The 23379-nt window shown below is 29.8% G+C and overlaps 2 protein-coding genes across 4 annotated transcripts in view; both read right to left on the bottom strand.

Moving 5' to 3' along the window:
* Positions 1–23379, bottom strand: part of LOC111641080 (polypeptide N-acetylgalactosaminyltransferase 1-like) — a 58382-nt gene that overhangs the window by 27980 nt on the left and 7023 nt on the right. For all 3 annotated transcript variants that reach the window (XM_023387196.1, XM_023387197.1, XM_023387195.1), the window contains exons 2-3: positions 10419–10857; positions 9176–9344 (exon numbers count right to left, since the gene is read on the bottom strand). In XM_023387196.1, the coding sequence (XP_023242964.1) occupies positions 9176–9344; positions 10419–10635 (386 nt within the window). In that variant the 5' untranslated portion in view covers positions 10636–10857. The remainder of the gene's footprint in view (positions 1–9175; positions 9345–10418; positions 10858–23379) is intronic.
* On the bottom strand, positions 340–6136 carry LOC111641082 (polypeptide N-acetylgalactosaminyltransferase 1-like). The gene is made up of 3 exons (XM_023387198.1): positions 5769–6136; positions 3367–3484; positions 340–633 (listed from the first exon to the last, which is right to left on the bottom strand). The coding sequence occupies exons 1-3, from the start codon at positions 5819–5821 to the stop codon at positions 421–423; spliced, it is 384 nt and encodes a 127-aa protein (XP_023242966.1). The 5' UTR covers positions 5822–6136; the 3' UTR covers positions 340–420.

Below are 23379 nucleotides of genomic sequence, written 5' to 3' on the forward strand. Positions count from 1 at the left end.
ATAGGTTAAAGATGTGACCATCGAAGTCAGGTGGTGAGAGTACCACCCACAGTTGTTCTAGGAAATGGACTCTGGCCTTAGAAACTGAACACTTAGTACTGTATTTTCTTTGTTAAATAAAATTCGTAATCTAATTTTTTAAATCTGAGAATGCCTTAAATATGATGTTAAAACAGGGTTTTATGTCATTACAAGTGTGTTCCTTAACATTATCTAGTATAGTAAAATCATGGGTCCGATAAAAATTTGATGTTATTTTAAGGTTGTTGTTACATCCGATGACATTATAATCGGGTTAAACTGTATGTAATTTTCATTTTATAACAACAAGGTGGACTATTTAAAAATGCATATACAATTAAAATAAAGTTTCTGTTTTTATAATATTTTGTATAAGTTTATCATTAATGACAGAGAAAATTATTTTGTAATAATTTGAAGACATAGTTTACCTGGATTTATAGCATAATAAAAATCTTTCCACTCATCTAACCATACTTCAGCAAGACGGGCATTATTGTGATTGACGATGTTGCTAGTACCTCCTGGAAATGTGTATGGAGTGGATTTACGAAAAACATGTCCTACATGAGAACAGGTCACAATTTCCAAAGTACCACCGCACATCCATATCTGAAATATATCATCTAATATTAAAATTCTCATTTATTATGCCATGCAAGATAAAATGATTCAATCTTTAGAATGACTATTCTTTCAGAGGATTTCATTATATAAATGTTCACCAAAGAAACAGCTGTAGCCTTTGCAGTGTGTTCAATAAAGAACAAACTAGATTTTGTCATTCTTTTGAAGATGACATGGAATTATTGGATGCTGTTGTCTTACTATTTAGAGCCAAGTCTGGATTTTATTTCAGGTTTTGGCTCTTTCTGCCCCATAAACAGTAAGAGGACATTTTTTTCCCATACCTGTCATGGGTGCATGACTGCCTCAAAGTCTTTATTAGAAGAAGGGTCTGTGACTGGAAGGGTATCTGACCATAAAATGAAACCAAATTGCAAGAAATGGGAATAATACTGAAGAATTATAATAATTTACTGTTGAACACAAGACTGTGTTATTATTAAAACACTTGGCATTTATCCACTTTATTCAGTTGATATAAACTGAATAAAGTGGATAAACGCCAAGTGTTTTAATAATAACACAGTCTTGTGTTCAACAGTAAATAAATACGAAAACACGGTTTCAAAAAACGAAATTATAATAATGTATTTATATGAATAAAAACAATAACGGCAAAAGAGAATTTTATAATAAAATTTTTAGTTTTACACCTGTTACAGTCACTCAAACTTTGTAATGATTTATTGTACTAAATCAATTCAAAGTGCTTTTTTTTTGAAGTGAAAACATTTAAAACTAAACAAATGTTTTCAAGCTATACATCTACCATCACCAATCAACAAAAGAAATGACTAAGAGTATATTGCCTGTATTGAATTTTCTAAGAAGTTTTCACTCCAATAAAAACAGTTGGAATCAGATTTGCTTCAGGAGCTTCCTTAATATTACAAAAATATGCCTTTTGAATGGAATATTTTGAAATTGGCTTATTTTTAATCCATATTCAGATTAATAACAAATAGAAGTAATTAATAGAAAAAAAAGGATAAAAGATCAAGCCAAAACTGGTGTGTTATAATTTGGATTATGAAACATTACTAATTTATTTTTATGTCTTAATTAATAGATTTAGGATAACTTAAAAAATTTAATCTTTAATCTTATATAAATGCATTTCAATGGGCACAGTGCTAGTCAAAATGCATTTGTACAAGATTACAAGGATAATTTGTATGTTGATCTATGGGATGCTGCTATTTGTTACTGTTTAGTTATTAGATTCTTCATTTTAATTCTTAAATTTTTCACAACTTCTACATAAAATTAATTTTTATTTGTATAATTTTGTATCAAAATTATAATTAGTTAAATACTGTATATTGAATACAAGCCAAAATAAAAACTAATAATTTCCATACAAAGTAGCTTCAAAAAGTTCCTGGAATTGGTTCATTACTCAAACGTATGTGTATGATTGACAAATCAAGTTATGTGTCCTTCAAAGGATTGTCCTTTGGCAACCACACACATTTGCAAATGCTGGTATAGCTGCTGAAAACATTCTTGGAAGCAGTCTTGCGACAGTGCATGCAATGCAGATATCACACTATGTATAACCTGATCCACATTCTTGAAGTGATGTCCTTTGATGGCATCTTTCAATCAGGGAAAGAGGTAAAAATTGCACGAAGCATCTGTAGAGTATGGAGGATACTCCAATATGATCACTCCATGTTTGGTCAGATACTGCTTCACCAGCATGGGCATTGTTATGGAGAAGTACCCATGTGTTGTTTTCCCAATGGCACAGACATTTTCAGCAGATGGCTTCTCTAAGATGACGAAGGATGTCCACATACAACTCCTTGTTGACTGTGTGACCATCAGGTATAAATTCTTAGTAAACAATCCCTGGGAGTGAAAGAAGTTCTCCAACATAACCTTTCCTGTCCTCCTTGAATTTCATGGACTGAGGTGAGGTGGGTGGCTTCCATTCCACAGACTGTCGTTTTGGTTGAGGATTGTACAAGAAACATCAGGTTTTGTCACCCGTGATAGTGTCAAGAAATTCCAGATTCTTATTGGCCAGTTTGATGAGATTTCCACACAATATCTTGCAAGTCTCTTCCTGGTCTGCCATGAGCATTCATGGCACCATGTGTTGGCAAAATGATGCATGTTCAATTGATCATGCAGGATGGAATGACAACTTCCAACCAAAATTCCTGCTGTCTTGGCAATCTGCTCAATTGACTGCCATCTGTCTGAACTCACAATCTCATGTACAACTGACACTTTCTCATCAGACATTAATGTCAACAGACAACTACTTTGCAAATCAGCAGCGATACTTTCTCATCGCACATTAAAGTATTTTTGCCAGTCAAACTTGAGAATGCTTCATGGCAGATTTAACATAGGCATCCTGAAGCATATTCAAGGTCTCAGAGAACTTTTTCCCCAATAACACACAAAATTTGATATTTGCACGTCATTCTTCCACAGACATTTTTGCCAGCTCCATTTGTGACATCTCACTAACACGATCTTCAGTAAATGGTAACTGATGTCATCTTTGCAATGAGTAACAGAGTTGTTTGAACACTTTTCTCTATTCCTGACATGTTTAGCTAAGGCATGCATTACATGTTCCCTTTTTCATTGTCTTTAATTGACTAACCCAGCATAATTCTGGGAACTTTTTGAAGCTACTTTGTAGATGTATATATAACTATTGGTTTTGAAAAATTTAAATAAATAATAATAATAATTTACCCTGAAAGAAAGTTCTAAATTTTCTCCACCCCAGATATCCATTCCTTCGTCATATTTTCCCAATTCTTCAAAATAATCACGATCAATGGAAAACAAACCACCCGCCATGGTCGGAGTTCTATTATATATAATGACAATATAAATTAATTAACAATCATTAATTTCTTAAATGGTCATTTCATATTTCATTAATAAATTTAACAGAATTCATTGTAATATAATATAATATACTTTTAACAGAATCAAACTAAAATTTCATGTAAATTGTATTATTATGTTAGAATATTTTTCATTAATTTTTTAAAGTGGAATTCGTTATTATTTCTGAAAGTTAAATTTTTATATTAAACCAAAGTAAGCTCTGTTATTCTCATTAAACTATATTTGATTCATTTATGATATCTTAAGAGAGTCTAGTGCTTAATATGTATACAAACACTTTCTTAAAAGATTTACAAGTTTCTAAAGATGTTAGCCATAAAAATAGAAAATAACTTAAATGAAGAAATAAATCTATTATAGTTTTATTATTAAAATGAAACAATCTGACATTTGTAATTTATCATCATCAGATGTTAGTTTAAAAAATTATTCAATCTTTCCAATTTTTTTGAATTATTGCAAAGACTAAATATCATATCTTCTATTGTCAAATTCTCATTTTTAAATCTGTAATAAGAAAGCATCTCAAAAATACTAAATATATAATTTTGGTTCAATTTTTCACTGATTTTTAAGTAGATTAAATTATCATCATCAAAAAAAAAAAAAATTCTGTGAAAGAATCGGTAGAACAAAAATCAATAATAGATAGATCATTATCATTTGGAAGTGTGTTACAACACAAATATATGATATTTCTCCTTCTAACTGGGATAGTGTCTCAAAGTTTTCTTGACTCAAATCAAAACCTATTAAAAAATGTTAAAGTTTTATTAGACATAATAATTTATTTCCAGTATACTGGAATCATAGGAAGACGATGACAAATTCACAAGGTTTAACATTTTGAACAAGAATCGTGTAGTAGTATCTAGAATGAAACTGTTACAAATAATTTAAATGTGGTTATGCTAATTGGCGACTTTAATGCCAGAACTGAAGACCCTCAATTTTGGGCAAACTTTGTAATGAGAAACTGATGCCAGTTTGTCAAAAAGAAATGTTCAGGATGTGGTTAACAACCAATAGGAGATATGAACTTTAAAACAACACAACCAGAATTTTCACAAAAGTTTAAAACGGCAGAAGTCCTTTTCCTGATTCAGGTTGTTTACACATAAGTTGATCCTCAAGAAGGTTCTATTATAAATTTGGTTTTAACTCTTCCAATACTGACAAAGAATTAACCTAAGATTTATAGCAACCATTTTCCAACTTATGTTGAACTGGATATAAATCTGGAGAGAGATAGCATGTAAAAAAATAATTTTAATAATGTTAAATGTAAGAGATTATTTGGAGAAAGGATGACAACCACCTCTTAAATTGTGGGTTGGTATATTTAAACAGATTAATAAGTAGTAATATATTGGTTTTTCTTACTAAATATATTAAAGATGAGTATTTTAAAAATAATGTTACTTGATTTGATGTTAATTGTAGTTTACCCATTTTAAAGAGGAATGTGTTTGACTGATTTAGCACCCCAAGATGTGCTAAATCAGTCAATCAGATGATAGATCAATCATTGAAAATTTAAAAAACTTAGAAAAAAGAAGCTGTTTTTGCAACAATTAAATAACAAAATTTCAGAAATAATCTATAAATTTGAAAGATTATAGACCCTTTATTGAAGTCAAGAATACTCCTGTGCTTTGGCTTGACTGATAAACCATTTTCCTACATTTTTTCCAAAGTTTTTAATACTTTCCTCATATGTCAGTATATAATTCTTTTATTAATTGGTACAGGTACTTCATTTATTTAGAAATGAATGATATGGATACTAAATTGACATTGTCATCTATGCAGGATGGGTCAGACCCATTTAAATGGTTTATGTAATTATAAAACTTTAGGTACATAAATCAGTTAGCAATTATTTAACTTTGTTGTTATATTCAGTAAGATCTTTAGAGATGGTATTTTCCCTCCTGAATGAAAAATTTGCAAAATTTTTCTAACTTAAAAAAAATGGAAATATGAAGACTCGTTCATAGGAAATAGTAGTAGTGTTTTCTTACAAAAAAGTTTTTAAAAATATGGAACAAAAACTCCAAAAATAACTATTGAGTTTAAGTTATCATAAGTTAATGGTATATGTCATGAAACATCAGAATGAGAAATAAATATTGGTGATATGACAATGTTATTCTGAATATATGGGCCAATGCCAACTACAAATTAAAAAACACTACAGTCTTTTTCAGAAACATGTATCATGTTTTATTTCTACGTACTTTTGGATAAAATTTTCATAACATAAATTTCTGCAGGACAATCTTGTCCACATCTGTCTTGAGATCCATTTACTTTAGAAATTATCAATCTATTTTTGACTACTGCTTGCCTGTCCCTTCCCTTTAAATAAGGTCAATAAAGAAATTCACAAGATATATTTTCTTCTAAATAAATTTAGCAGTCTTCTGGTTACCAATAACTATGAAGTTGCTAGAATATGACTGATCCTACAAAACAAATAAAACAAAGGATATGGTCAAAATATTGTAAATATTTTAATAGTATAATAAATATCTTTTGGCTTTGTTTGAGAGTTCCCAACAGAAGAACCTGTAATAATTTTTGCATTTACACTCCATTTTATCATCTATTCACTCCCAAAGATTACTATTTTACTGGATTGCCAATGACTTGAAACAAATGTAACATTTATTACATATTGATTTTACTATATTTAAAAGTAAATGTAAACGTGTACTACACATAAATTAATAAACAACATGGTTAGCTGTATTATTTTAAACATATTAATAATTTTCATTGTTTACTCTTCTTTTTTTTTAAAAATTTTAAATTTATTTACTTGTAAAATTTTAATTTATTTAAATGTGTATTTTCTTTATTTTTAAAAGAATAATGATAAGTACATTTTATTTGTATTCTTTTGTAAATATTGTGTTTTTTAGTTTTGTTTTTAATGCAGGTATAAATGTTGAACGGGGATGGAAATCAATTATCAACTGACATTTCCATTTGTTTGTAAAATAAATAAATGAATATTTCATAAAGTACAACCAGGACATACATAATTGACAATTTAAAGTTATCAACTGGTGATCTGATATGGCTAAAGAATACACATAGCTCACTGATAGTTCATTTTTTTTTAGAATCATTAACTTTTTTAAAACCAATCACAACATAAAATTTAAAATTTTTTAAAATTGACCTTTATTTGAAATAGCTGCTGTTGTGGTTGTTGTATAAAGATGAGAATAAATATTGTACAANATAGTATTATATGAATGAGATCCAATTTAACACTTCAGTGTAAAAAGTATCACATTAGACTGGCATTTTTAACAGCAAAACAAGATTTTTCTCAAGGTACTAAAATACGCAGGAACTTATGGACTGACCTGATACTTCAATGTCATTAAACCCTGTTTTGTATAACAAATTTGGACTTTTTGTACATTTTCAACCCACAAAAAAATTTTATCATGCATTGGTGATTTCTGATAGTTTTGGTTTTGGTAACAATTATTTATGAAAATTAACTTTTATTTAATCTATGCTTGTAACATTTTAAATAATGTTTTATGCTTTGTAACACAGTCACTGTAAAAAACAAACTTTCCTACCAATTTTAGATGTTATACATTGTGAGGCCATGCACAAAGATTTAACTCCCATTTGGGGAAAATTTTTAAATTAAATAAAACAGTATATTGTATATAACAACATATTTATTTTGTACCTGTTCAGCTCCCCCTTAGTCTGTTGTACTATATTTTGCTACATAATTAGTGTAAAAATTGTAAACTACATTATGAAAAAACATAACATGCTTTTTTAAAACCCCCTATTAAAAATACTGTGCAAAGGCCTAGTACATTAAAATTACATGATTAAGAGATTCAATTTCATGTTATTTCAAAGTCTAATGCCTATTATACCTATTATATCAATGGTCAACAGTATTTGTTCAGCTTTTGGACATTTAACTTTTGCAAACATTTAAGAATGCATATGTCCAAAAATAAACACATACAAAACCATTGGATTTTTCTTATAAGAGGACATCCAAGATCTGATGTCCTGGATTTCATTGAAATTTTAATATGTTTTAGTATATCTTGCCCATCATCCACAGTAATGCAACTCATGCCAATGAACAGTAGTTTAAAAGAAATCATTCCTTAAACTTTTCTGTATATTATATACTGAGTTCTGTAAATAAATAGAAACAAATAGACATGGCTGAGTAAGTAAGGCATCAGGTTGAAAAGCTCAATGTCACAGTTCAATCCTGTTTTTTCCAAGTTTTTTTTCTGAAGTGTGCAATCCAGAAATTATTGGACTGCAATTTGAAAAATTGTAGACCTATAAATTTCCAATGTTGTCCACCTGTCCATCTTTTGTTAATCTTGAGAACAAAGTTAGATAGATGAAATCCAAGACCAGATATGGAAACCTTAGGGGCAGAAGGCCCCAATTAACTATATGCAAACCGGAAGTCACATTATTTCAATTCAAAACTTTTTCCCTGAAAGTAGTCAATAATTGACTGGCATGACTCCATTGCTAATGGAAAACTATTATGTACAGGGGCAAAGCACTACAGTATTAATTTGAGGTGGAAAGAGAGTATATATTTTAAATTAAATAAATTAAAAATATGATTAAAAATTGCAACCCAGAATTGTGATAATGTTATAATAAATAATTGCTCATTAAAAGATATATTTGGTCCAAAATATTGTTATGTAATTATTAAAATGATTCAATATTTTTAAACCAACAACTGTAAGAAAAGTATTGATTCATTATTCAACGAAAAAATATTTAAAAATTATTTTAAGATTGACATAATAAATTTGTGTGTGTGTTTAATAAAAATTAGCCATCACTCTCAGAGTTGTGTTCACATCTTTTACAAATACTTACGTAATAATTATCAAAAACATAGTACTGTACAATTGACCAACTGGTACTAAGTATATTTGATAAAGCAATACCTTTGCAACAACACATTTTCTGTAACATTGTCAAAAAAAATGCAAAATGTTGTCAGCATTGTTAGATAATTGATCAATATTTTAAAAAATTTTGGCATGTACTATGTATTTTAAATAACTGGAATAAAAGCTGGTGCACTAGCTGAAACTTTATTCACATGGCCATATCTACCCATTGCAATTCATTTACAGAACTCAGTATATAACACAGAAAAATTTAAGCAATGATTTCTCATAAATTACAGTTCATTGCACAAGTTATGTTACAGTGCATTACTGAGACTGAATTCACAAATGCTCCACAACAAATTCACCTCAATAAATAACTTCAAATATTCAAGTGTTAAAAATAACACAAAAAATCTGTCATATAAAATTAGTAATCTAACTCATAAGACGTAGAAAGTAAGTATAAAACATTTAAATTTATTAGCAAGTGAGTAAGTCTATGTTCTGACAAAGTAGAAGGTGAATTTTATTTTCAATATTTAAAAATATTTAAATTCTGATTACTTTGTTAAATTTCCATATATTAAGAAAACTGGAATAAATGAATTTTTACTTAAATTCAGTAATTTATGTCTAATTGACACAGAGTAATTTATAACATTTTCACAATAATTATTTTTAATAACAATCAAATTTTAAAAAATAATAATAATTACCCTTCCATTCTAACATCCAACAATGACCTATTTAGAGCAATTCTATCACTTGCTAAGAGATTAAACTGATTAAGTTTGAATTTTTCATTTTTTAATTTTTCTTCTTCTTTAGAAATAACTACTGGTTTACCACCTTCTCCTGGCCATTTAAGTGGATTGGTTTTTAATTCTAAAATTAAAAAATTTGTAATTAATTGATTATATAAATTTAGAAAGAAAATAAAATAAAATAATATAATAAAAACTAAAACTATTATCAAAGAACTTTCAGAACTTTTGCAAAAGCTTTAATTTTATCATCTGATCTTAATTATATTAATAATAAATAATTTTACATCATCATTATTACTGCCAATTCCAAATTTTATAGATCCCAATATGATAGATTTTGGAAATAATGAATTAAATCACTTGTTCCAAGGCATTTGTCAAAAGTAAAAATATAATATTTGAACCAAACTATAAATATTAGTATGCAGAATATATGTTTGGCAAATATAATTGTGATTTGTTTCCTTCAAACTTATCCCAATAAAGACTATTCATGTCGATACATAACCAAACAATCGCTTTAAATACTATGGCTATAAATCCACTATTTTTAATAATTAATACTAAGTAATTTCTTACTAGAGGTAGACATTAGGTGCCATCTTTTATCTAAATTAATGATTCTAAATTATTTAGTAAATTATAATTATCTGGAAGAAAAGAACTGGTTCAGGTGAGGCTTAAACCTGCAACTTCTGCTTGCTGTGCTTGCTGGGTGGTGCACTTGCCAGTTGCACCACCCAGACCCCAAACAAACTTTTGCTTCCAGATGTATTTAAATTTAGATACAACCCTATGTGGTTAATCACGGCATCACAGTTTAAATACATCTGGAAGCAAAGGCTTGCTTGGGGTCTGCATGGTGCAACTGGCAAGTGCACTGCACAGCAAGTGGTAGTTGCAGGTTCAACCCCCACCCAGACCAGTTCTTTTCTTCCAGATAATTCTAAATTAACTATAATTTAAATAATTTATTAAATATTAACTTAGATAAGTGATGGTACCTAACATCTACCTCTAGTAGCAAATTACTTAGTATTAATTATTAAAAATAGTGGATTTATAGCCTGAATATTTAAGGCAATCATTTGCTATGTATATATATAATTTTTAGCAAATCTCACAAATTAATTCAATGAACACTTTCAATTGTTTGATTTAAATATGGAATGATTAATAAAACAACCCTTACCTGGACTCTTCCACTTTCTAAACTCTCCTCTTGGAGCTTTTGGTGACCTAGTTGTTGTTGGCGAGATTTGGACATTAGAAACTCTTGCACCTTTCTCACAACCAAAACCATTGTTAATGCAATCAGTATAATACATTAATAAGCAAACACCAACCATTAACCAAACTAATGAAGTAGCTAATATTATTTTACAAGTATGTAAACGTATTCTAGTCATTTTTTAAGTTTATAAACAAATTTAGATATAATAATTTCTTTGATGCATGGTTTCAAGATATTAATAAATGAAACATGTTGTATTTATTTCCATATGTCAATAAAACAATCCTTTTTACTTGTATATCTGTGATAAATATATTTTGATTTTGATAATACTGGTTGTATTTTAACATTGCAGAATTGTACTCATGCCAATAGATGAATTTTACTTCCTTGTTATCTGCAAATATAATAATAAAAATTATTACAGACCTAATATAATTATATTAATTTTAAAAATTATTATATATATATAGAAAAAAAGATATATGTATATCACTTCTCTTTTGATAGAACATGGTTGAGCTGTATACATGAGAGTAAGTCAGAAAGTAAGTTTACCTCATTTTCCCTAGGACAGAAAAAGATAAGATATAGCACACTGCTTTGTTTGTACACCATTCCTTTATTTTTTTAAACATACCACCAAATTTATTTAGAGATTTATCATAGTCTATCATTATATTTTTTATAGCTTGGTGATAGAAACTGGCATCTTGCTTGTTTAGCCATTCACAATTTCAACTTTGACAGAGATGCCACTCAGAAATTCCCTACCCTGCAAATATTTTTTCAGTTTTCCAAACAAGTGAGTCTAAGACTGTTAAGTTTGGGCTGCATGGGGGGTGAGAAACACACTGCCAACATCAAAATGTTCAGCTGATGCAGTAAGTTATTGTATGTGTCATAAATTCTACCATAATTATGCAGTAGCTCCACAACTTGGGTAAGCAGGCAAAGTCCCAATGACAAATTGGTAGGCAGTTATTGTCACAGTTGCACCATACTTCATAAAATCAACAAGAACCACATCTTGAAGGTCCAAAAAATTGCTACCATTCATGTTTTCCATTTTTGTCTTTACAAATTAGTACATCTTTCTCTGATGATTGTCTATGATGATACATGATAAAAAGCATCACTTTCAACTACATAGCATTGCACATTTCACATTGAGGTGGTTATTTTATCAAATTCTGTTGCAAAGTGCAACTTTTTGTTGAACAGTTGCATTAGGACCCACCTACTGTACACTTTTTGAAAGCCCAATTATTTGTTGATAATGATTGGGCTTTTTTGGATCATTGAGAGGTTAAGAGATTGAGTGGTTCAGATACCATGCTGAAGTGGTTCAGATACACTTTAGTGTATCTGAACCACTACAGCATGACATATATGTTCTTCCATACAGACATGTCTTAGAAGTAACAAGTTTCATTGTGGAACTATATGTACAAAATGAAAAATTATCAAACCAAAACCTGGATAAAATTCTTTATAATCTGTATTACATTGTTGATCATATGGTACACACAATCACAAAAATGATGATATACAAACACACATTCACCATCAACACTTCTATGTTAGGCACACAATTATTGGCTACGAGATGATGGATGCTATACTCCACCATCTCATAAAGTTTGATTGAGCAATTTCTGGGAAGAGATATTATCAATGGAATGTTGATCTTTCAAAAAAAAAAAAAAAAAACCAATTTATGAAATTATTATTCAAATGTTTTGCTGCTGATTGCTTTTCTTGCATTATGTAAAAATTTTATTAAAGTGGCAATCATTTTTTCACAATGGCAAAAAATTGATGAAATATTTTATTCCAAATTGAGTTGCATTCTCACTGTCTCTTACCCTTTAGGGTTTGTCAGTTTTTAAAACTCTGTTTTGAAAAATCAGTTTTTTGAAGAAATTTATATAATTTGAAAACCAGGTTTTCCCAACTAAAAAAAAACAACCAGTTTTTGAGCCTAGACTTAATTTTTATGTTTAATTATTTGATTAAAAACATCAATATTTTGATACAAAATTGTCTGTGGCATATAACAGGAATATTGTTAAATACGAAGTTTCTCATAAAACTAACTACAAAAACAAAAAAATCCTGCTATACCTAAAAAGCGTCCAATTCTCCCTACAATAGGGAGAAATCTTGCAACAACCGAAAAACAATAGAAAGATTTGTACACTTAAAAGAATGTGTTGTTTTAGCTTTGAATGACATTGGTGCTTCTCACACATGGAATGAAGCAGAGTATTGTAAAATTGTACAGCTGCTTAGAGTTTTAGGACAAATACTTTTAGCAGCTAATGTCTTAGGATGACAAGATGCAAATCTTGTCATCCTAAAATGCTATGGAAAAATCAATACATAAATATCTTCAAGAACCTGAAGAAGTGACTTCGTCTAGCCCTAAGACATCAAAAAAGATTTTAGTATTAGAGGGTACAAACAGAAGAACAAAAAATTTAGATTTATTAATGCTTTATAGACGATTAAACTCAGCTCAGTAGCAAGTGAGAGTTTTTTTTTCTATTTCTGGCAATTTTGTGTGCAAAATAAAGATATGGTTGAGCAATAGAGTTATACACATTCTTTGCATTTTAAAATCATATTTTCTTAAGAAAAATAAGAAATAAAATATTTTGTAAGCATTCATTATTGTTTGTTTTTCTTTATGGTTTTCTATGGAATAAATTTTATAGTTTAATGTGATAATCTAGTATTTTTTTTTTTTTTGTTTTGTGTAGATGTTGGTAAATTTTATTTTGTTATATTTTTGAAATTTTATAAATATTAAATGAATTAAAAAGTTTTAAAATAAGTTGTAAATATCCCTTATCTCTATTTTTGGGAGGGAGCAAAAATTAGAAAAGTTGAGATTTGAAAACCTGTTTTAAAATGTCGGTTTTTGTATAAATCGTATACCCTTGGATGTTTCCTGGTACAAGCTACAGGTATGATCCAACATTCTTCCACTTGACTTACAACTAACATGGCCAAGGTATGAGAGCAGACATGTACTACGGTTCACTTTTCTTTGTTTAGTGGACAAAATTAACAGCAAAATTTAAATCGTTCCTATTTATTGTGGTGTATACTGCTGACAGCAGAATCATCCTCCTAAATGTAAAATGATTAAATTTTTCATTATAATTTCTCTTTCTAGGCAAGCTCCTGTTAGAGTTAAAAACTGTCCTTGTTTTTTTTTTCTTTTTTTAACTTTCATAACACTATATGATACTTCAAACCTTAGATTAGATGAGGCGGACTCAAAAGCTAGGAAAGGATGATTTTGGAATGTAAAGGCTGAGAAATAAATAAAAAAAAATTTGTGAAACGCAGTTCAAACATGCTCAACAAAGAATAAATTATAAATTTATGATCATTTATACATTTGCTGAGAGAAAATTTTTTAAATTACTAACATTTTCAGCCTACTCCTATAGGCCATCATTAGGTTTCTTAAAACCTTAAATCTGTGAAAATGTTGTCAACAAAACTTGCAGCACTTTTAAGTATTTATTCAATCTGCATTCTTTCTATCACAATAATAAGTTTGTAATATTAGCTTTTCCTGCTAAATAGATTATTATTAGTAAAAAACAGAATACAGAGTAATAGTACTGTACATTATACTGTACATCAGGGGGTCACCAAAGTGCTCAATATCAACTCTTGGGGGACAATATAACATTATTGAGAATTGATCGAAAAATTGAAACTAAAAATCACAAATATAACTATATATATTATTATGTTTTTGAATATTGTTTGAATGAATTTAATAGTTCAGCTACCTATCAACATGTAAAATGGCTAAAGATCTAGTTGCACAGGACAGACGAAAATTGCAGAGTCCATGCTCTGGTTTTTACTTACATAGTACATGTCAAGCATCCGCAGCAGCATTGATAAGCTTGTGTCTGATTCACAGTATGCTGACGTTATTAGCACCTCTACAGTCATTTTCAGCTGCTGCTTGTTTCATTTTAGTATTTCACATATATACAATAAATGTAAAAAATGTAAAATTAAAAGGAATGTATTAAAATAGTAAGATATTTTTTTGCTCGTAACACAAACTTTTTGGTGGGGTCATGTGAGGTTTCAAAAAGTTGTAGGGGTCGACAATCAAAAAAGTTTGGCAACTCCTGCTATACATAATAATTATTATATAAATACAAGCTCAAATACAGCCAAATTTTAGCAAGACATTAAATATATAACCAAAACACCAGATTTAGTCCCAAAAGCAATGAATTAGTAATTGTATATTTTTTCTCTTTGCCCTGTGGATACTAAAACGATCCCCATTGTGGGTTCAGCAAGGCTCACAATGGGTCAGTTGAGTGGCAAGGGATGGAGCTTGACAAATCCAGACGGACCACACTCTTGAAAAATTCCTGAAATTTTGTGACCCATCTGAATTCATTCCTTCCCAGAATGNATTTCACATATATACAATAAATGTAAAAAATGTAAAATTAAAAGGAATGTATTAAAATAGTAAGATATTTTTTTGCTCGTAACACAAACTTTTTGGTGGGGTCATGTGAGGTTTCAAAAAGTTGTAGGGGTCGACAATCAAAAAAGTTTGGCAACTCCTGCTATACATAATAATTATTATATAAATACAAGCTCAAATACAGCCAAATTTTAGCAAGACATTAAATATATAACCAAAACACCAGATTTAGTCCCAAAAGCAATGAATTAGTAATTGTATATTTTTTCTCTTTGCCCTGTGGATACTAAAACGATCCCCATTGTGGGTTCAGCAAGGCTCACAATGGGTCAGTTGAGTGGCAAGGGATGGAGCTTGACAAATCCAGACAGACCACACTCTTGAAAAATTCCTGAAATTTTGTGACCCATCTGAATTCATTCCTTCCCAGAATGGTAGGCCATTCAACAGTCATTGACCATAGTTATACTATCATCAATGTGGTAGTGGCTGTAGCATTGAGCAATGGTTAGACTAATTTTGGTCTGTTATTTCATTGAGTATTTTAATTTTACTTGTTACAGGCCTACATATAATAAAATGACAGTACTTCTGATAACTGTAGCAATAAAATTTTTAAAAAGTCAGGAGTTTGTTTTTAATTGAATAAGTTTATTGAAGTAATTGAAGTTATTGAGAAAGAACTTGATATTGACAGATTTTTCATAATTGCTTTCTTACGCCAATGAGTAGAATAACTTGTACATCTACCATAAGACAAAAATTTGTACTATGAAAATTTAAAAAAGCAAAGTTAATCAGAAATTTAAAGCTTCTATTGAAATTCTCATGCATACAAGAATTTCTTTATATCTGTCAAAATTGAACTCAAAGAAAATGTTAATAATACCAAATTATCTGTCAGATTTTTATTGGACTATATTTAGGCTAGTTAATAATCTGAAACAAAGTAGGGAAAAGAAAATCCTTAATATAGCCTGATAAAGATTGAGCAGATTGTTATTACAGTAGAGTCTCGAAAAATCAGCACTCTATAACCCGGCAGTCCAGATAACTCGGCCACACCCTGGCAGGCCAAAAAAATCCTTAGTTAATTAATTTTCATTATAGACAGCTTTATGTCTCGTAAAGTATGTTTCTGGGGCCTGTCTTATCAGGTAAATTACTGTACACAGTGTATTCATTAATTTTCATTTTCATGAAGTAAAGGCTATGCCTTCATAAAGTACGTACTTTTCCTTTGTTTAAGGGTATTTGGGCAATTTATTCTCTGTTGTATTCTCAAGTAAACAATACAAACAAGTACAGTACAGTATTTTCTGAGGAAACACTCATACTTATTTTTTTAACCCCATTCCTGATAACCCGGCATTTTCACAAATTCGGCCACCCTTCGGTCCACATTAGGCTGAGTTTTTGAGACTCTACTGTATTAATGTATTAGGTTATATATATGATGTTATAGAAAATGTTGATGTCAAAGAGAGGACAATTTCTAAAAGAAGCCATACAAGTAATGTTGGAATTTTTAGTATTGGTCATAAATTCATGTTTGTGAAGAAAATGCATTAAAGTTGTGCTATCTCAAAAAAACAGAGAATTTCTAGTTCAGGTCGACAAGCTAACAACTGCTTCCAAACAATGATTCTAAGTCCAAAAGACAAAGGGTTGGTAAATATGCTAGATACACTTGAGGAGAAAGTCAAAAACAATTTAGTCATAAACATTACGTTTGATTTTGAACTTCTCGTACAATTTTAAAAACAGAAGTTCATCTAACACTGCCATACAATAGTAGTAGTAGTTATCTGCTTATTCATTACTGTTATTTTATAGTTTATCACTTTTTAACAATACAGTACTTTTCAAACAAAAACATTGGTACTTGCCAAGCATGCCAAGCCAGCTGCCAGTTTTTAGAGATGTTCTCTATGTTGCTGCCTCTGTCAATTATTTTTAATTGGCACATATGCCTGGATGAGAGTGAGTGAGGCTAAAAAGTTATTTACAAATTAAAAATAGTTTACTTATAGCCATATTTAGCAACAGTGTTTCCAAATTGAGAATTTCTACTTAACATTAGTTTTACATTTTTTTTAAAAATATTATAAATAAGAATTTTAAAGCTAATATTAATTTTGTGTGTAGAATTATAAAATGCAACAGGGAGGAAAGCAGCACACAATGCTTTGAAGAGGATCTGGCTGAGCATCTAGTGTAATATCAATCAACATACTGGTAATTAAATTTTAAAAACACTATGTTAGATTTCTCTCTACTATAATTTCACCTAATCTAATATGAATAAAATTTACTTTGAAATAATTTAAAATTTTCTGAATCCCTTACAATTATGCTTTACACCTTCAATTTGACGGTGTTGTTAATGAAATAATCTAAAAAAAAATCAAAAAAACAAGTGCAAAAAATGATACTAAACCATACAGTTTAAATTGAAATTATTATTTTTAAATTTTCATTTTAATCATTTTAATTTTGTAGCAAGACAGTTAATTTTTGAATAATTTTTCTGTAGTTTATTAATATTTTATAAAAGTTGGAAAATTTATAAAGGGACAAATTTAATAAATTTATACTTTTGTAACAGATTAATGAATAATAAATATAATAACTTTTTCTCTTTATGGAAATCATATGGTTTACGGTTTGTATCCTTGTCTACTTGGACCTTGTTTATTAATAGGACTTATTATACTGGTGTGGTTTCTGATTAGCAAACAGAGGAGATCATAGTCAAAACAAAATGTATCTTTATTTTCACCTGTTTGTACGGTTTCTGGATTGTGAATTAATAACAAGATAAATTTTTTTTATATAATAAAATGCCTTATTTTAAACTTTTAATGATTTGATGATTCTAAGACATTATCTTTCTCTAATAATTTTAACAAATTAATCAATTTTTAAAGGACCAATTTTACAAATTAAAATTAAAATTTTAGTTTGTAAAATTGATCTTTTAAAAATTGAAAATAATACTTTCTTAGAATGTTCAATTAAAAACAGTACCAAGTAAATCAATATAATATTTTCATTTTGATGAAATCACAATATGAAAATGGTTAGACTAATTTCGGTCTGTTACTTCATTGAGTATTTTAATTTTACTTGTTACAGGCCTACATATAACAACATGACAGTACTTCTGATATCTGTAGAAATAAAATTTTTAAAAAGTCATGAGTTTGTTTTCAATTGAATAAGTTTATTGAAGTAATTAATTAAAGGAAAACATGTTAGGCCAACATGTAATACTTCTCACATGTCATCCATAGTGAGAAGTAGTAAAAAAAATTTTGTTTGGCAAAAGCATTTGTGATAAAAATAAATTAGCCAGAAGCATCCATCCTTGCTGTTATTATTTCTAATTCCTTGGTCCTTTCCCAGCTATGGCAGAATTTCATTTTAATGGATTGCAGAACAATGGATTTTTCACCAGGTCCCACCAAATCCAAGTAATATCCTTTTAGTGGATCTGTAACTCAGAATAACAGATTTTTTTCTAGCCCGAAATACTGTAAACATCATGTTTTTCAATGTTTACTTAATATTTGAGTGTTGCCGGGTTCTGAATTTTTAAAAAAATGCATTGCATGCAGAGCAAAATACATGTATAATCATCATGATTCATATTGCTAAGTGTGCAGCTACGCTTCAACATTCTCCTGTAGCACATTGATTAGTGATGGGAAACTACTTTTGGTTGTACTCAAAGGGCAGAAAAGCAGCACCAAAACAAACCAATATGGATGAATGTTTTTTAAACAAGTTGTGAAGTCAAGTGAAGTGCTAATGAGCATATATACTTTGCTTCTTTTTGTGCTGTATCAATGATATGTACAACAAAGCTTTTTGTCCATAAGCTTTGTTGTACATATCATTGGTGCACAAGAATAGTGACACAACTAAAAAAATAGATCTTCCAGAACAACCATTTAAATGTTTCTTGTTTCCTGTAAGGCTTTGTCATGATCTTGGATTTTTAAAATTTTCAAATCTTTTTTGGAAATAAATATTAGTGTTCGTTCTTCTACATAAAAATATGAAGAGTTTGTTATACATTTCTACAATAAACTCGAAATTGGAAATTTTTGAGTTGTGTCACTATTCTTGTGCACCAAGGATATGTAATATACAATCTTGTAATATGTGTGTTTCTATAGGATAAAGGATAGTCGAGAAACTTAATAATTTCAAATACTTATGGTATTTCTTATATGTAGGGGTTAAAAAATTTTTTTTTTTTTTTGAATAACAGATATTTTCCTGAGTGTGTGGGAAATCTGTTGTTTGTGATACGACAGATTCTCAGAACAACAGATGATTTTTGGTGGTCTGAGTGATCTGTTAAAATGAGTTTTTACTGTACTTCAGGTCAACTCTAGATCCTTCTCCTCTGCATCTTGATGCACAAAACAGAATGGAATGGAAAATCTTTCTTCACCTCTTTTAGTGCCTTTCTCTTACAACCTTATTACCCTTTTCACTAGAACAGTATCTAGTCTATAAATATGTCCAATCAATCTCAGTCTCCTTTCTTTCAATTTAAATTTTAAATCAGTGACATGTAAGTGTCCCTTAAGACAAAAGTGTTCTTTACCTCATCTCTCTTTGTAATTCTGCACATCCAACTCATCATCCTTATCTGAGGTAGCTCTCTCTCCATACACCAGGCATTCTACCCATGGCTCTTATTATATTGAACAATGAAGTCAGCCATTTCCATCCTGTCACTTTCCAAATTTCTGTTGATATTGTGTCTGGACCTAAAGCTCTTCCTCCTCTTCATTTTCTTTAAGATTACCCTCACTTCATGTTCCTTTATTTTCTCTACATCTCCCTAGCATTCATCACATTCCTTAAGTTCTAAGGCCAAATCTCCATTCTCTTTTTACATTCAGGAAATCATAAAAATATATTTTCCATCTTTCCTTGACCTTGCTATTATCTTTCAATATGTTCTGATTCTCATCTTTTATATGCCAAATATGCTTGAGGTCCCTAGTTTTTCTTTCCCTAACTCTGACCATTTTATAGACATTCTTCTCCTGTCTCCAACTTGTTATAAAGGTTGTTGAAGGCTTGATACTTGATAGAAGGTCACTGCTTTCTTTTTAGCTGTATGTATTTGGGTCTTCCTACCATCCTTTGCCATTCCTTGAATACCAATTTCTTGTTCTTAATAGCCTCCTGAACCTCATCCTTCTATCAACATGTAACTTTACACATCCCCAGTCCCTTGTTTCCCCACTACATTCTTAGCTACTAACCTAAAAATTCCAGCTGAACAGTCACATATCTTGTTGAAATCTCTGCCTATCTCCCTGTTCTCCAGATTCCATTGTTACATGAGATGCATAATTAATCTATATATATAAGTGAGGATGTTTGTTTGTTTGTATATACTTAAACGTAGATCTGAGATGTAGAAATTGGCATGCGAATTTGTAATGTAGTGTCTATCTGTAAGATAGACACTACATCTCAGATACATATTTGTTTTGAATTTTGTGAAGCTATGGATGGTGAATTCATTAATTTCTTGGGTCCACTTCATCCATTGGCATGGTTTTTTGGCTTTGGTGGTGAGTTGCTGCTTAAGCATTTTGGTTGCATTGTCCATTGTGTGGGTGTAAGGTGGTAAATGTGTTTGTGATGCAGTAGCTATACTTTGACCAGTATTGCATTCATCAGTGGTTGCCAGATTGGAGACTGGCAGATTTTTTTCAAAGATGAGCCTGTGTCTAACCCACAAATGAAAATCTTGTTAACTCAGGTGACACACAAGCCAATATCAAGCTGTGAAAATGTAACTACCATTTGTTTTCACTGCAAGAATGGATATGTTTATAAACTTAAAGCCAGGTGTTTATAAATCAGCCACCCCTAACATGGGGAACAGATGCTGGATCAAATACTGTTTGTGGATCTCTTTCATTTCTTACCATAGATCTTATGAACCATAGAGCAATGCTGGTGGGAGCATAAGCTTCCAGTATGGATATCTCTACTGGAAGCTTATGCTCCCACCAGCATTGCTGTATGGTTCATTGTAACTACTGATAACTCTTGCTTGACAAGGTGGTGACCTAGGAAATGATGATGATGATGATGATGATGATGATGATAATAATAACAACAATAAACTATTACAATAAAAAAATCAATTAGAAACTCTATAAAAGTTGGTCTTTTTGCAAAAAAATTGTACAATGTCATCATTGTAAAGAAATTTTGCACTTTTGGTCATAAAAAAGTTAATTAGCACATTCTGCTAAAAAATAGATTATTTGTGGTAGCCACTTTAATTTTAAATTATAGACCTATAAATTTCCCACTACCATCCGACTGTCTTTCCTTAATCTTGAGAACAGAGTTAGATAGATGAAATCCGAGACTAAATATGGAAGTCTTAGGGACAGGAGGCCCTGATAAACTATATACGACTTTCAGTATAGACTAGAAGTCAGGTTATTTCAATTCAAAAATTTTTCCCTGAAACGAGTTAGACAGATGACCAACATGACTCCATTGCTAACAGGAAAAGGACGATGTACAGGGGCAAGACACTATTGATCTGAAGTGAAGAGCATATATTTTAAATTAAATAAATTTAAAAAAAAAGAAAAATATTAAAATTGCAGCCCAGAATTGTGATGATGTCACAATAAATAATTGCTTGTTTGCTATACATTTTTAGGTCGTTTGATCAATTGCAGCAAATCTGTTAATATACTACTAACTTAGATTATGTCATACATACCACTCCAAAATATTTATTGGATTTCTATATATTAATTAATTTTTGTCTACATTGGATTTGCTAAATCTATATTTAGTGCCATTTATTGGCAAAGAAATTTTAAATTATAAACTAAATATAACTCATACAAAAAAGGATATAACATTAAAAATATATATATATATATTCACTTAATTACTGTGACAATGATATAGTGCAAAGTAAACTCATTATATTATTACTTTGATGAGTAGCACATAGTACTAAACTGCATGGAGTTGAAACTATTTCACTGGTCATGCCTGTTGGCACATCACCAACAGGCTGGCCATGTAGTGCTTTCCAGGTTTTCTTCAAATTAGTAACACCTAAACAGGGACTAGTTTTCCATAAAACTCCTCCCAGGAGGCATCCCCACATGCCATGTAGCTGTAATCAAATAAACCAAACTAACTATAATAATTTTTCTATAAACTTGCTATTTTATGAGAAAAAAACTTCCCACATAGAGGCATTCTGATAATGTTCTTAAAATTGGCTTCATTACTTATATTTTTTGAAATTTATGATTAATAAGTCTGGATGTAACAATTACTGAGAGGGGTACGTAACAAATCCAGATGAAGCTGGACCTAACAAGCAAAAATAAAATGAAATCTTAGAGCTCCCTTGGGGATTAAGAAAAGAGCACCCCAACCCAATAACAAAGGGGATGGGGCACATGCCACAATTTACAGATGCCCTTGTGTTCAAAAATCTAATTATACAAGAAAAAAACTATCTTTTTAAACGAGAGTTATTTCTATTGTTTCAACAGAAATGCATTTCAGCTATGTCCCTCATCAGTCTGTTCTAAAAAACAGTACATTGATATGTACTCTACATATATAAAATATACCTTGTTAGTGCAGTATTTCATAAAAAACTAACTTAGTTGTTGTTTATAATAGTTTTAAGAAATAAAGAGTACATTAAAATCTAAAAAAAAGTGCCTTGTACTTCAAATTTAATTCATTCCAGTAATTAGTTCAAACTCGAATCATTCGTAGTCTGAATCAAATTTCCCATTAGAAATAAGGAAAAGTCAATTAATCCATTCCTGGACACTGAACAATATCCATTTTGACAGACTTAAAAAAGCAAATATATATAATTTAAGGTAAAAATAACACAATTAAAATACCCTAATAAAGCAATTCAATTAAAACATGAAAGTAATACATAAAATATGTAAATGTTGTATAATAAAATGAAAATTGTTAATGGTCACATACAGTGGACTTGAACATTATCATAAATGTGATTTAATTACGTATAATAGTTGTGAAATTTAACATATAGATAATGTGAGATTTTATTCTTTGTTCAGAAATTTATTTTAAACTTTTTACTTCACATCCTGTTTGAATAAAATCAAATTGTGTAATGACTTTAGATAAAAAGCAAATCAAGCATATTATGCTTATGACTTTCAAAAAGGATACATAAAAAAAAACCAATAAAAAAATTGTAATGTGTATGGGAAAAATTGCTCCTAAACTTTAAATATGTCAAATGTAATTTAAAATGTTTCATTTGGGAAATTTTGAACTAAAGAATACAAAACCCAAGTATGGAGTGCCCAAGAGCTGTCAACGATGAAAATTTGCAAGAAGAAATTGTTAAAAATTGAC

Source organism: Centruroides sculpturatus, unplaced genomic scaffold, assembly GCF_000671375.1.
Source record: "Centruroides sculpturatus isolate CEXI.00-Female unplaced genomic scaffold, Cexi_2.0 scaffold1417, whole genome shotgun sequence".
In the NCBI taxonomy this organism is placed as follows: domain Eukaryota; kingdom Metazoa; phylum Arthropoda; class Arachnida; order Scorpiones; family Buthidae; genus Centruroides; species Centruroides sculpturatus.

Coding starts and splice junctions, on each gene's coding strand:
- LOC111641082 (XM_023387198.1), bottom strand. CDS start 5,821: ATGTGGACAAGATTGTCCTGCAGAAATTTATGTTATGAAAATTTTATC. Junction 3,485..5,768: donor TATGAAAATTTTATCCAAAA/GTACGTAGAAAT, acceptor TATATATAATAG/AACTCCGACCATGGCGGGTG. Junction 634..3,366: donor ATTTAGAACTTTCTTTCAGG/GTAAATTATTAT, acceptor GATATATTTCAG/ATATGGATGTGCGGTGGTAC.